At 39.7% G+C, this 15,332-nt stretch overlaps 1 protein-coding gene across 4 annotated transcripts in view; it reads right to left on the bottom strand.

Annotated features, from left to right (window-relative positions):
* LOC133499135 (ras GTPase-activating protein 1-like) overlaps positions 1-15,332 on the bottom strand; it is a 28,766-nt gene that overhangs the window by 932 nt on the left and 12,502 nt on the right. For 3 of the 4 annotated variants that reach the window (XM_061816723.1, XM_061816725.1, XM_061816724.1), the window contains 25 exons: positions 13,689-13,841; positions 10,561-10,696; positions 10,300-10,370; positions 9,935-10,052; positions 9,037-9,068; positions 8,903-8,955; positions 8,621-8,771; positions 8,473-8,551; positions 8,084-8,207; positions 7,840-7,996; positions 7,632-7,719; positions 7,415-7,495; positions 6,708-6,865; positions 6,547-6,623; positions 6,295-6,467; positions 6,058-6,217; positions 5,468-5,610; positions 4,738-4,853; positions 4,553-4,639; positions 3,327-3,394; positions 2,233-2,321; positions 2,077-2,154; positions 1,164-1,298; positions 911-990; positions 135-737 (listed from right to left, as the gene is read on the bottom strand). In XM_061816723.1, coding sequence (XP_061672707.1) covers positions 593-737; positions 911-990; positions 1,164-1,298; positions 2,077-2,154; positions 2,233-2,321; positions 3,327-3,394; positions 4,553-4,639; positions 4,738-4,853; positions 5,468-5,610; positions 6,058-6,217; positions 6,295-6,467; positions 6,547-6,623; positions 6,708-6,865; positions 7,415-7,495; positions 7,632-7,719; positions 7,840-7,996; positions 8,084-8,207; positions 8,473-8,551; positions 8,621-8,771; positions 8,903-8,955; positions 9,037-9,068; positions 9,935-10,052; positions 10,300-10,370; positions 10,561-10,696; positions 13,689-13,841 — 2,752 coding nt within the window. In that variant the 3' untranslated portion in view covers positions 135-592. Of the gene's footprint in view, positions 1-134; positions 738-910; positions 991-1,163; positions 1,299-2,076; positions 2,155-2,232; positions 2,322-3,326; positions 3,395-4,552; positions 4,640-4,737; positions 4,854-5,467; positions 5,611-6,057; positions 6,218-6,294; positions 6,468-6,546; positions 6,624-6,707; positions 6,866-7,414; positions 7,496-7,631; positions 7,720-7,839; positions 7,997-8,083; positions 8,208-8,472; positions 8,552-8,620; positions 8,772-8,902; positions 8,956-9,036; positions 9,069-9,934; positions 10,053-10,299; positions 10,371-10,560; positions 10,697-13,688; positions 13,842-15,332 lie in introns of those variants that run through there. The other variant, XM_061816726.1, reaches the window with a different exon arrangement.

Below are 15,332 nucleotides of genomic sequence, written 5' to 3'. Positions count from 1 at the left end.
ACATGAGAATGAAAAAGCCCAACTACTTTACAAAAAATGTTTAATAAGTGCATGCATGTCTGATACAGTCTGTACTACTTCCAAAGAAATCTTTTGTAAACACTTTGCATTATACTTGGATTCTCGGCTTATGCATCTTGCCAGGATTGCAAAGTTTTGGGGGGGGGGGGGGAACCTGACACAACAATCAAAACAGCTGATACAATCTGAGGGAGAAAATTCAGCCCCTCTCATATATACTCATGATTCCAGCAAGAGAATTTATTCTTATATAAAATAACCAGACTTTTTCAATTTTGAAAATTGAACAGAACAAAAACAAGAACCATGCTAAGTTTCAGCACTTTGCGGGTATTGTCACAAACCTGAAGTCACTACTTACAGTATAAAAGCATCCTCATTTGCAATCCAGTTTCAACAAAAGAGACAACGAGCTTCTTCATGTCAGTTTCCTCATATGAAGGTCGAAGGGGTACACTTTGGCAATATATGCTTGAGAAGCATGGCGGGTACTGAGAAATCTTTCAAAATCTAAACGTCGTCCCTTAGCAAGGGAAACGAATTTACCCAAAGTTGGAATCATTCACACAGTTCAAAAGCCAGGGGGGAAAAAAAAAATCCTGTGCAGGCAGCTGTCAGTCACTGGCGTCAGTTTAGTGCTGCATTGGCTGTACTCGGCCGTTGTTGCATAGCTCTCGTGATGAATGGGACAACATGGATGGGTATGGGCGGGACTACTGCACAACGACATGATGAGAGGCGTGGTGGTGGACAGTGTTGCCATGGAGATGAGGGTAGAACATGCGAGGTCTCCCCAGTGCAGAACCCCCAGAGGAGGAGATTTGTCGTGAGGGAGGGAGATGGGAGTGAACAAGGATGTGGGTGGTGTTCAGGGGCGATGCGGTACTACCTGTTGCTGTTGGACATGGCATACTGAGCCTGCTTCTGCTGGAGGAGCTCTGTGATGGCGAGCAGCTTTTTTAACACATGCTGCACACAGGAAAGAAAGAACAATGAGACCTTCACTAATTCCCCAACATCTCCTTAACAGGAGGGTGGGGAGCGGGGTAGATACTTTTTTACGACACTGTGTCACAAATAACCTCTTTGTTCACCTATCTAAGCCAGCAGCATAGTATACACTGCTTCATTTCATATCTTACCTGCTGTGCCCCCCTCTCATTACTGAGCGTCCGAAGCTCGTCTGAGTGCGCGGCGCAGAGCTCGTGCAATGCGGCCAGGTCTCGGGACAGATCCGTCCTAAAGTGCTCTGTGGTTTCAGGGAGATCGCGAACATTCTGCAAACAAATCAGGAATGCAATTCATAAGTCCAGGGGAAAATCACGTGTGCCTTTGGTTGAAAAATTCAAGGACTTTTCAAAGTAGGAAACTTTACATGGGAATAAACCTTGGGAGTGTGGGGGCGAGAGAACACGAATTTACCGAATAGAGAATTTAAATCTAATTGGAGAAAATTTGGGTTTTAGCATTATCTGATGAGAACAACGACATTTCCTGCAAATACAGAGGTACTTATTTGACTTTGAGTGTCCCAACTTATGACTTTTTCATATTGCGACCCATAGGTTGGTTGATTGGTTCGCTTTGTGTTGCAGGGCAAAATTTGCGTTATGAGGGCGTTTAATATATTCCGCCATTAAAGTGAAGTCTAAAAAAGGAACTGTTGGTAAGGTTGTTAATAAGCATGGCTGGTTATGACAAAAAATATTTATACTTCAATATGATATATTACCATTGAAATACCCTCAAATCCCAGTTACTAGTTTAGTTACTAGTTTACTAGTTTCTTTTAATTCCCATGGAGAGTGTCTAATTCAGAATACAGTGAACACTTGCATATTCGTGGTTCAAGATTCACCATGGAACTATTTTGAATTGTGTTCAAGCTCTTCAACCTTTTTGGTGGGGGACATCCATGATTTACAGATTTTCACAATTCAGTGCAGGCCTCACAGTATTCCCAAAATCCCCCAATCTTAACTTCCCATGGAAAATTACCGGAAACTCCAGTTTTGGAACCCTAGCCTTGACAATGAGTACACAAATGGTACTCACCCCCAACTCATCCAGAAACATGATCATCCTATGCTTATTGTTTTTGATGAAAGGGTTGACACCCTCCATGTAAGGCTCCTGTGAGTGGAGACAATGATGTCAGACTATCACATCACGATTGTATTTTTTTTTTTTTTTAAGACAGACGTATCATACCTTAGCACCGAATTCGACCAGGTTGGCCAGGTTCTGAACAGACTTTGCCACCAGTGTGAGGGTCCTGCCAGCTGTTGAAGAAGGAGGGTCTGCAAGAAGACAAACCCCCCAAAAATAAAAAGTAATCACACAGCATGGATATGGTGAACAATGGCTACAACTGACGCCAACACTGGCAAACAGTTAAACTGTTAAACGACTGGCCCAAATTTAATTCACTTATGCCCGCATCATTCACCAGGCCAGGCTCAAAGTTAAAAAAAAAAAAAAAAGTTAAAAAGAACTGGAGGTAGCAGAAATGAAGATGTTGAGTTTCTCGCTTGGAGTGAGCAGGTTGGATAGGATTAGAAATTAGCTCATTAGAGGGACAGGCAAAGTCTGATGTTTTGGGGACAAGGTTAGAGAGAGCAGACTTCGATGGTTTGGACATGTTCAGAGGCGAGAGAGTGAGTATATTGGTAGAAGGGTGCTGAGGATGGAGCTGCCAGCCAAAAGAGCGAGAGGAAGACCAAAGAGAAGGTCTATGGATGTGGTGAGGGAAGACATGAGGGCAGTTGGGGTTAGAGAGGAAGATGCAGGAGATAGGCTAAGATGGCAAAAGATGGCAACCCCTAACGGGACAAGCCGAAAGGAAAAGAAGAAGAAGACGCTCAAAGTTAAATATGCAACATAGTAGATTGTGTGGATGTTGACCCCAAGTGTGCAATAATACTTGCAGCCCATTGCACATTTTGTTGTTCAATAGTGCAAACTATATCTTTCAATTACTTAATTAGTAAATGGGATCTTAAAAATATTTGATTAATGCAGCCCCAAGTGAACTTGTGCAATATCCAAATATACCACACACAAGTACTTGATTTATTTTACAATTGTTTAAAATTACAAACCAATTTAGAAAAGATGTTAACACTTCATATAAAATAATTTATGTGGGAATTGGCCTGATAATTTATTTACTTTTCCCATGTTGTGTAATATACATCTACGTAATACAAGTTTCACTGATGAATTTACTGAAATAAATGACATTTTATACGATATTGTAATTTATTGAGAGGCACTTTGTGTGTAGATTTGGTTGGAAAGCTCACCTGCTATGATGTTGAACATTCTCGGATTAAGGATTGCAGGACCGATGAGTCTGAGAAAGACGAAACCACTGGAAAACAATGGTTGAAACACAAATGTGCATTTAGAAGTAAATGTTAGGCAGTGTTGCCACAGTTACTTTGAAAAAGTAATATTAAAAGTGATCTTAAAAGTAAGTTACCATACTTTGCTGATTACCTGCTTATAAAAATGACAAAGAAAAAAGTAACTTTTGGTTGCTTTCATGTGGCAGGAATGTCGCACAGAACAAAAAAAACATTATCTTAACTGTACCCATTACTTAGCAAATGTATGCCACAAAACATACAGAAGGATGTCACTAGCGTGATGCAAGAACTTAAAAATTATAGTGGCAGCAACATTAAATCAGCAACTTAGTGCAGATTTGTCTTGCCAATACATGCAAAGAGCGAGAAAACTTTTTTTCTTACGACGTAACATCGGCCAAGTAGCGCGTTCAACCAATTCACAGATGAAGTTGAGACGTCACTTTTCATTATTTTAGCTAAGTATTTTAACTCCTTCAGTGAGTCAGTTCTTACCCTCCATGACCAATTGATGATTGTGCACGCAGTATGAATAATTAGCCCACAATGCATTCCGGGTTCAACACGCCAGTAAAACTCTATTCTTAATGTGTAAATAAAAAAGTAACAACGATCGAATACAATTTTTACCAGGAAAATAACAAAAATAGTGTAGTGACAGTGAAATTGTGCATAACTTTGCACTTTTATCGCACTGTGCATTGTAGAATCGAGAATGACTTTCTTTTAATCTTGCGGGGTCTCAATTAAATGCTTCTGCATGGCTGAACTGCTCTTTGTTTGAATCACGAGCGACAAAATATTGTTCGGTGGGAGACATTGATCATGCAAAAGTAACTATTGTTGGACTGGGAAAATAACCTAATTGTAATCTAATTGCATTCCCAGGAGAAAAAAAAGTAAAGCATCACTTCACTCGTTCCTCAAAATGCCGAATTTTAGGAGTTACTTTGTAACGCGTTACCGCCCTCAATGTTAGCTACGAAACGCCCAAATATCTGTGGAAGCCTTAACTCATAGTTGTGCTTATATTTTATCAGATTTGTGCAAATTTTAGGCCTTCCCTTTTCTTTATCTTCAGTGAGGGAAGTAGCAGCAAGAAATATATTTCCATCAGCATTAAGAAAACATTGAGTCTTTTTTTTTTTTTTAATGTTTACCTAACAACTCTGGTCCTCATGGTGGTATTAGTTGGCCATTTCTGCTGCACGGATTTTTGCAAACAGCCATAAATGAATCGTAGCGTCCTGGAACAATAACAATAACAGCTTTATTTAACTCCCCGGGACATTCCTTTTGTGTCGACAATGAAAATGGTGCATTCTCAAGTCATTTGTGCGCTTACGGTGGTAAGATCTCGGCAGCCATGAAGATCTTTTCTACCAGTTCTGACAGGATATTTAGAAGGTGAGCCAGGTTCAGGTTGACATCCTCATTCTTTTCCAGTTTGGAAGGGTTTAACTAGAAATGAGATGGAAAAATCATGTCATGCTACAGAACCAAATGTAGAAAATGCTACATTTATATGTTGTAAAAGTGACGTATGGGTGGATTCCGGATGCCTTTAGGTATTCAGAGTCATTTTGATCAAATTAGACCTGCTGCTTTTTTGCATTTTATGTGTTGTTTCTTAAGTAAGTGGTCTTTCCCAGGAAGGCTTGCTTTAAACCTCTCCAGCCCAACTTCAATGTGTCATATTAGTGTGAACTGCAGCAAAAAAATATGAATGTTATACATTCCCTGGTGACTTCATTAGGTACACTTGGCACAACTCAATAAGAAAAGTTGCATCACGAAAAACAAAAGATGCTAAAGCCTAGTTCACTGAAATGGCCACAGGGACAGGGGTATTCATTTAACCGTTTGTTATTGTGGTTGTAATTTGCACAGGAAGAATGCAGTATACAAGGAAATTACAATATGTGTCTCTCTCATATCATAAACTTTCTGGATCTGAAAGGAGGGTTTTTTTGGATGTTGTTGTTTGTTTAGGGGTAGCTAACGTGGGTGCTGAATGCATATCGCAAAAGGAAAACGTATAAAAATTGTAAGTAATTCAACGAGTTTGCGTTTACCTCACAGGACTGTTTGCTCTCCATGATCTTAAGAATAGTGTCCTTCAGGGCGTGATGAACGAAGGGCGTAGCCGTGGCCTTCATGTACTGCTCCATCAGTGTGCTGGCCAGCGTAGTTGCCCGGAATAACGTCGTGGCTTCATCTATCCACAGGCAGAGAAAGTAACTTCAGAATACACTCTATGTCCTCCAAAAAGCTCATTCTATGATACAGTATGTTTTCTTCATGCAAAGATACAATAAGATAAAGTTGTGTGGTTGTATTTAAAAAAAAAACATTATGTACTTAAACATCTTGAAGCCTTTTTTTTTTTTTTTTTTAAACTGTTCACTGTCTGACAAACCTGCTGCTTGTTGTGAAGTAAATTGAGGTGTTGTTTGCAAATCAAAATAAAATTGGACAAACGATGGCTTGTACCTCGGACATTTCGTGAGTTACAAGGTTGGTCATGGAACAAGTTAAACCCCTAATGTAAGATTGTGTTAAGGACTGTGCTACAGTAGCATAGGTTACTGACAGACTAACTTATGAATGAATACAGGTTGCGATAATAGTGAACAGCATTTTCATTTCGATTTCATTTTCTTACCCTCCATATTAATCTCTCTGTCATTGAGAGTCCTGAGAAGAGGAGCTTCAGCCTTTTCGTGTCTGAAGATCCTCAGGAGGAGACTTGCAAGTAAGGTGCGGTCCTGACCACACACGTGGGCCAGAGCGTAGATGACATGGAACTCTTTCTGCAGTATCATCTACTTGAAGACACAGAAACATTAGGTCATTGTGGACAGTGTACATACCAATTAGTGTGAATTGCGACGGATCTGACCTCTTTGAACTCGCTGTACTCCTCTTCAGGCATGATTTTCTCCATGGAGTAGCGTGCACGTACGCGTAGGGAACCTGGCTCAATGCCCTTCAGAGGGACGTGCGAGCTGAGAGGGAACCACTCGTCAATCATCTGGCCCTTCTGCAGACGGCTCAGCTGGCAACGCATGAACACTGCAAGAGACGGAATGATGGAAATAAAAGCACTTGCTCCTGGCAAGATTACAGTTGGTATTTTAATAGACGCACGTACAGATGTCACTTTCTTTGCTCTTTTTTGTTTTATTGCTCAGGCTGATCTCAAATCTGTTGATTTCACTTGAGAGGTCACTAAAAAAAAACACACAAGCACGGTTTTAATTTAGTAGACAAAAGGAGTAAGAAATTCCAATGTGAAAGATGACTGAGGCCTACTCAAAAATAAATTCCTCAGTGAAGACAGGGTTCGGGCCCTCCCTTGGGTGCGTTTTGGCCACCTGGACATTGTTCAGGTAGATGTTACAGTAAGGGTTGGTGAAATACTTCACTGGCAGCTTATGGGCCTCCTCGACATAGAGCACCAGGCTGCTCACCTGAGATAAAAGGGAGCAGAATGGACTTAAAAACATGAATCAGTTGCAAAGATAGCCCTGTTTTCTGTACAACTAAAGTCAGATGACATCATTGATATAAGTGATGGTTGTATTTAACGTTGTCCAGCATTAACTGTGAAAAGCAAAACAAAATATGTTTCTATACAGATATTAGACCACCTCGGCCTCATTCACTCTTACTCACTTTTGGTGGTTGACCAAGTTATGATTTTTTTTTTTTTTAGTAGATGGCTGACAATAAAAGGTGTATTTGTGCTTAACAGAGACAGATTAATGAATGCAAGTCAAAGATTAGCTGCCCAAATTGGCCATTAAAATATAAATTACACTGATTGTAATGTAAAATTTGTAAAGTCCATTTTTTTCCTGTTTTAGGCAAATCTGGTTAAACCAGAAGTTAAATTTCCAGTGTAAATGATGTGCAACGGTCATTTGTTATGTATTTTTGGTAGAATACAGAACAGACTTTAAAACAGTTGATGAAAAAAAAAACATGACATCGACATGATGTGGATTCATTTATGGTACCTGTCTCAGCCTTTTGTTGGAGGTGGGCTGGGTTGTTTTCCGTAAGTTACTGCAGAATGTTTGAAGGCATTTCATCCAATCCTGGCAAGAAAAAGCAAGAAAAAGAAGATTTAAACAACTCAAAAAATGTGTCCCAAGAAATCAATCGCTTATTTTAGCACTGTAAGTCCTTGAAGAAATTGACGAGTTTTAAGTTTATGTCACACCATTTTATTACCTGTGCCTGCTCTGGAGCCTCCCCAGCAAAGTAGAAAATGTATTGTTCCTCGCTAAAGTGCTGGACAACAATCTGGAAACAGTTCGGCCTGAAAATGAGCAATAAAAAAAAGAAGAGAAAAGAAGAACACTATATTACTCGATATCTTCTCCTAACAGCCTCACTAAACCATGCCAAAAAAAAAAAAAAAAAAACGTTAACACCTTACCTGCCAAAGAGACTGTCGTGCACACCATACACGGAGCACACACTTAGGTCGATCAGGCCCTTGGGTTTGGTGGCTCTTTTCTCACTCTCGAAGTAGATTAGCTGGGCATCATTACCCTCCAGGATAAAATAGAGGTTCTTCCATCGTTTGCCTTTGCCTGCAGGTGATAAAATTAAAGAAAATTAACCACCCCAGCACAGAGCTATAATGTTCATGCTGTGAAAATACTATTGATGAGACACACCTTTGTTGAAGAGGAGGTAGCCTTTCTTGACAATGTTTTTATAGAACGCATCTTTTGGTTTTCGTCTGATTGTGTTATAAATTTCTCGCCCATCCACTGTGTCAGTGATAACTTGCTCTTGGTGCTAATTAAATACAAAAAACTTTGCTATTATAACCAATGCCCATCCAGTGTCTATACACTTGAATGTAGAACACGCCAGACATCTTATACAGAAGAAAGCAAAGGAGAAAACCAATTATTGATTATATTTTCTTTGGTGAATAAAGCTAAGACAAAAGGTTTCATAAATTTTAATCTGAATAGTGCAATGCAAAGATCAGTATTTTAATTAATTAATAAATGCAGATTAAGTTATTGCTTTAAAATTACCAAAGGCAATTATCTACCTGTACGGAAACGGGATCTTTCAAATTGTAGCCCTCGACAATCTGTTCTTTCTTGTAATGGTCGATGATGTCGTCAACACTACCAAACATATAAATGAGCATTTATAGACTTTTTATTTGATGTTTGCGCGCATGTCTCAATACAAACCTGTTGTAGTACCTCCCTCCCATCATGTATTGGTTGTTGGGAGTGGGAGAGATCTTAAACCTTTGGATGTTTTCATTAGTGCGAAAAAATAAAGAGTAGTCGCCAGGTGTGTTGTCTGATGGCCGCACAAGGAAACTGCACACCTGACCAACTATGTAGAAGTGGGAGAGAAAGGATCCTTACTGGTCAATCTGTCATATTTTGCTTCGAAAATGTATTCCGCTGCAGTGACACATTCTGATAAATAACTTTGGTGTGTGAAAGCGAAAGAAAAAAGTGTACCTGTCATTAGCAGGTTGTACGCCTCTTGTTTTGTGATCTTTCCATGATACCAGCTGTGAAGGATCCAACATGATTAGCATTAATCCATTTTTTAACATGAAGTCCTGATTTCAACCATACAATAATAGACTTACATTTTCCCCTCATGTGGATCCTCTTCCCGGTTCTAGAAATGTATTAATAGAGGTCTGTCAAGATGCATGTTTTTTTCAACCTACACTTAATTTGTAACTGTCGCATCCATCCATCCATCCATCCATCCATCTTCTGAGCTGCGTATCCTCACGAGGGTCGCACGAGTGCTGGAGCCTATCCCAGCTGTCATCGGGCAGGGTACACCCTGAACTGGTTGCCAGCCAATTGCAGGGAACATAAAGACAAAAGTCACACTCACAATCAGACCCACGAGGCAATTTAGAGTGTCCAATCAATGTTGCACGATTTTGGAGTGCCCAGAGAAAACCCACTCAGTCACGGGGAGAACATGCAAACTCCACACAGGCAGCACATGGATTTGAACCACGGTCGTCAGAACAGCGAGGCCAACACTCTACAGCTACGCCACAACTATCACATTATAGTTTATCGATATGTTTTGTTCCAACAGCAGCAATATGGTTTTACCATTGGTTTTAGTCCCATGATGAATATTGTACAATACACACAATTGCATTTATTTTTTAACTGTTTGATCGTTCTTTATTGTATTAAAGAAGTACAGAAGATAGATGGAGAGAAATTTTTCATTTAAGTATTTTATTTTGCTACCTTTACTGTAACGGCAACATTAGTGTTTATTTATGCATACTGTTAATGTGGTTTAAAATAATATCCCCCTCTCTTGTTTTGATAACTACTTAAGCCTACTACTCAATGCATATTTTAAGATTGGGCATTAAAATTTTTTGTGAGAGCTAAGTATTTTGTTAAGGTGGTACTTAGTGTAGAAAGTCTTAGAACCACTGGTATCTAATATTGTCGTTAAGATGAAATGAAATTTGCTATATGAAGTAAAATGGAGGCTCTGCTTACCACCTCCTCCACCAGATCCTCCACGATGAGACCCTGCTCCTCGGTACGAACGTTAGTCACCCACATCCAACCATCGTCCAGTTCGTTGTGAACGATGAACATGTCTCCTTTAAGGAAGCTAGGCACACCAACATAGTTTCATTTTGTAAGAGGGGAAAAGCAACTTAAAACCGTGTATGTTATTATTTTATTACTGAATCCTGCCCACTTGACCACGATTCATTTTCCCTGTAGTATATCATCAACTAACCAGCAGAGGTCAGACTTTCACCAAGTTTGAGGTTTGAATGGCTTAAACAGAGTACTATGGGAATGTTTATACTACATGTATGATACATGACATGTAGACAATGTTTACTGCTTACCTGATCTCATCAGTATCTGGCACTTTGGTGTATGGAAGGATGGCCCGTACTCTCCTCCTGTCTTCTACAGGCTATGCAAAGAGGGAGGAAAAAAAGAATTACAATTGTCGCCCTCTGAATGTGACATTTATATCTAATCATTATGCAAATTGATGAAATTGTTCTGAATGGCAAGTGTTTGAATGCAGTTTTGCTCATTTTTTTTCATTTGATATTCTTGCACAACGTCAAGAATATTTCAGCAATATACTACAGTCTAACCTCTGGAGGGGCGACGGGCCACTGCAGCTTTTCTCCTTTGAGCAGGCAAGACACATAACTGTAGTAACCAATTAGGTCTGATAGGGAAGAAAACCGCCTCCCGCCTATGTAATAGTCCCCACACATGGCAATTATCCTGGAAAGAAAAGACCACAATGAGAAACGTCAGTTATGTTTGCTCATCATTGACTATAACATAATAAGAAATGTGGTACAATCAATACTATATTCAACAATATACCATTTGGAGTGAATGGAATACAAGAAAAAAACTGCAGATGTACTCTATTTAAGAGGATCTGAACTGAAATGACTGGTTTGATTCAAGGGCCTTCTAAGCACATCAACCATTTGAGGTCTAAGTGTCAGGGAATTAACCTGTTTAGAAATCCTTAAAGGTGTGTGTGTGTGTGGGGGGGGGGGGCAACAATTGTATCATGGCCTCACAGCAATGCTATGAGTCAAAGATGAAGGGGGGGGGGCAGTAATTGTATCAAGGCCTCACAAAGTCATTAATACTTAACTGGAAAAGCATACTTCCTTCAAAACCAACAAAAATTTGTTTAACGTCGGAAAACTAATACAGTGAACCTCCACATATTCACAGTTTGCAATTTGCAAATTTGCATATTTTTTTGTGGGGGAACCTATGCACCGTTATTCACGGAACAACTCACCTTTTCTGTGTTTCAAGGAACAACTCACCTATTCTGTGTTTTACTCTAAACCTAAAGCTATGTTGAATTTAAAGATATAACTGTCAATTTGTAGCCAAGCGCAGGAGCTTCTAGTCTGGCCACCCCTTGTTTGATAGAGAAAAGTGCTTTGCTTCCTACCATGAGGCAATTCGATACCTTTTCACATAAATGCCAATTATTTGCAAATTTTTGGTCAACAGAATTCGCTTTCCACCTTTACCATTCATTCACATGGTTCAAAAGAAGGAGGTTAAGTACATTTTCAGCTCTTTTCATTTCATGCATACATAAATCTGGCTGATATAAAGGATAAAATAAAACCTGTGTCAATTATGTAAAATACTAAACTGGAATATTGAATACATAACTAAAATATATGCAATCAGAAATACTGTACGTTCTCAGCGACAATACTGTCAACCTGTCAGTCCACCGGAAACAAAACCTTGCCCTCGTTTCACAGTTTTGGTGGTTTTCTTGAGGTTAGCACATACGATCAAATGTATCAAAACAACATGTAAAAGCAAGCTGTATGACAAAGTATTTAAGCCGGTATCACATGTGGTTATCAAGATGACTGGTGGAAAATATGGTCAGCAGATAAATATAGTAGGACCTTTTAAAGTGTTTGTAATGTCTAATTTCAAACGCAAATTATCTCATCTAGACGAAAATATATGTTCAACTGTACGATAAAATGCATAACTTTTCGATGTTTTTACCAGAAAATATAAGTGTTTATAAATTAAAGTCTGCGAACTTTGACCTAGTTTCCCGTGTCTGAAAAATGACTAATTTCGGGGGTAGAGCCTCGTACGTCACTACAGGTGGACCTGCTATTGTGCGACTTCTACTGTCTGGTTATGGCATCAGTTTACCACATGAAACTATATTTATGGTGAAGCAAGATATCACCAGCTATTGCTCTCAAATTAACGTGGCAACATTTTAAATGGATTTCATTCATTAAAATCCTTATTTGTGAAAATATACCAACTTAGACTGTGAACTACGTTATCATCTTCTGTTTGTTTTAGTGCGATAATAAACGAGCCTTGTACATGCAAATTAGTGACGCACATTGTACTGCAGATAGTTTCGCATAAAAGCACAAGCAGATCCATCGCGTTGTACAATGAACGGCTGGTATGTCTCATACCTATTTACTAAATACACGGCGATATAATAAATACACCAAAAATTTCGTATATACATTCAGGATATCGAAGCCTTTACTATTTAACAGTTTATGACTAACTAAACCAAACAAGAACTTCACAAATGCTTACCAGTCTTTGTTTCCAACATGAGGCATATCCTGCTCCATGCGTCTGACTGCTTGCTCGGCACTTTCTTCTGCATTCAAACGTGTGTGCTGTCTAACTGGCTTAAATTGATAACCTTTAACGCCTTTATAAAACTTGTATTCTTCACTGTCTTTGTGGAACCTTTCAGAATAGTGTTCTTCATTCAGGATATCGGAAAATTCATTGTCATTCTGACAATGTATTCCAACGCTCGCCATTTTCGACACCAACTATGACGTATCATTCCTACTCGGCTGTTTCCGCATCATTTTCACCTTTTTTTGGTGAATCCAGCAATGTGCGAGCATTTTTTGCCGATGAAAAATTAAAAATGTTTCCTTCGGAATTCAGATTCAAATACTGCATTAAAAAAAACTGAATAAAATTAACAAAAAGGTGCACTGAGGACATTCCATACACTTTAATGTTCAGACGCAGTATTTACATTGTCAGGCGTACATATGTACTTAAATACCTGTTCCATGGGATTCTCAAAAACATGCATCATTATATGGGAAATGGGTTTCCAAAACTATCCTTCCATCCTTTTTTCATCCTACTCAGATGTATTTTATCTGAATGTGTTCTATTTTTAGTTGATTTTTGGTTTAGTTGGCGGAATGGTGGAGTAGCGTTGGCCTCACATTTCTGAGGACTGGGGTTCAAATCACGGCCCCGCCTGTGTGGAGTTTTCATTTTCTCCCCGTACCTGTGTGGGTTTTTTCTGGGTACTCCCACATCCCATGAACATGCATTAATTGGAGACTCGAAATTGCCCCATGGGTGTGATTGCAACTGCAACTGTTGTCTGTCACTATGGGTCCTCCGATTGACTGGCAACCAATGCGGGTTGTACCCTGCCTCCTGCCCGATGACAGCTGGGATAGGCTCCAGCACTCCCGCGACCATCGTGAGGATAAGCAGTTCGGAAAATGAGTGAGTGGTAGTTTGGTTTATTATGGTGACTGACACTAATACAGACTCAAGACTTTATTTATGGATCAATGGCCATTTAAAATGGTTGTCCTAAATGCCATGGATTTTGTTTTTTTTAAAAAATGCCACAAACTCTTTGAATGGGCATGCTCATTTCAACGTCCAGGCTGCATGCACGGAAACTTACCTGAAGTGGTTGACCACATTCGTCATGCTGAGGAAAGACAGGACAAAAGAACCGGGACGGCGGTCACTCTCCCTAATGAGGTAGCTGCCATGCGTCCGGGCCTGCCGTAACCGCTCCTCAGCAATGGTTCGGTCTAGCTTGCCATGGTACCACCTGGGACAAACACACAACAAAGCAAGGTGATTTAGATGAGACTGGTGCAAATAATGTGTGTTTACGTAAATTCATTTACAATTCGATCAATTCGTTATTTCAGACGATGCTTATGCTTCCAGATAGTCCACAAGCAGAAAAAAAAAACATATTACAGGGTGTCTGGGGTTTCTACTACATTTTACCAGGACTCTGAGGACCCCAACAACTATGAGCTATGTTGAGTTAGTTGTAAAAAAAACACTTTACCACGAGATGTGTCGACTTCCAACACACACTTGACAGGTTAATTCCAACCTTACTCCAATGAAAAACTACTGTTCAGTCTGCACGCAGTTAAAGCTGCAATCGACAAACTTAGAGCAACAGTTATATTTCTTGGCCTATGGGAGCAAAGGCTGTCTAAGATAATATCAGTCCACCAGTCCAATGTACTAAGTATAATAGCCAAAACAAATAACAATAACTAATAACCAAATAAAAGTGACAACACAATTTCCTTCATTTTGTCAGCTATCAGAGCAGCTTCCACTCACATTTGGGGGCTAGGGGTTGATCTGCAACATATGTAACATATTTTAAAATATACAGACTTACGCCGTTCCTATCGGATTCATCGGTATCAGACGAAAATTAGCATTTTATGGTGGATCAGCTTTAATGTCATCATTCACCAAGCCGATCAATGATGTGATGAATCGACTTCACAAAAGACATTTACTTTGTGTTGCGATTGTGTACAGCTGGGGTGACCAACCCTTTTGAGGGTGAGGGCTACTTCATGAGCATCAATCGTATGAAGGGCTACATGACCTGATTGTGGCAAACCTCAGTCATACTTCATAATACATAAAATGTTTCAGCTTTTTTATATTATACTTTATTTTAAAATCTATTTGTAGAACATGCCTCGTGGGCTCATTAAGTGCTCCCCCACAGGCAACCATGCGCTCGCGGGCACCGTATTGGTGACCTGTGCCATACAGTTTATTTGAATCCATATGTGAGAAAAATTTGGTTATTCACAATTGAAGGTCTGGATGAAGTGGCTGGGGAAAGGGAAGTCTGGGCATCCATGCTAAAACTGCTGCCAAGATGGGGGCAAATGTTGTTGTTCCTACCCGACTGGGATAAAAAAAATTGAGATTTCATCCAAATTTAGGCCACAAGTGCTTCAATGAGCAGCAAGTCAGTGAAAAAAAAAACAAAACTGTAATACTTCTTGTAGGAGAGCTAAAAGGGCACCTGTGTAGTTGTGAACTAGTAAAGAAACCGTGATGGAGTCTGTTACCAAGGAGCGCTTGCAGAAAGAAAGCCAAGAAAAAAAGTGAAGTGTCTGTGAGGGGAGCTTTAGACGGATTTGTGTGTTACGAGTATTGAAGAGGGCAATTGACTGCAGCTGGAGAGTTGAGCCAATTCGCATCAAGGAGCCAAGACAACGGTAGGAATGAATACTGAAGAAATATATGCGAGGGAAGAGGGAAAGACAAA

Source organism: Syngnathoides biaculeatus, chromosome 4 (assembly GCF_019802595.1).
Source record: "Syngnathoides biaculeatus isolate LvHL_M chromosome 4, ASM1980259v1, whole genome shotgun sequence".
Classification (NCBI taxonomy): Eukaryota; Metazoa; Chordata; class Actinopteri; order Syngnathiformes; family Syngnathidae; genus Syngnathoides; species Syngnathoides biaculeatus.
The sequence above is the reverse complement of the archived record's forward strand: the minus strand, read 5'-3'. Positions and strand labels throughout refer to the sequence as shown.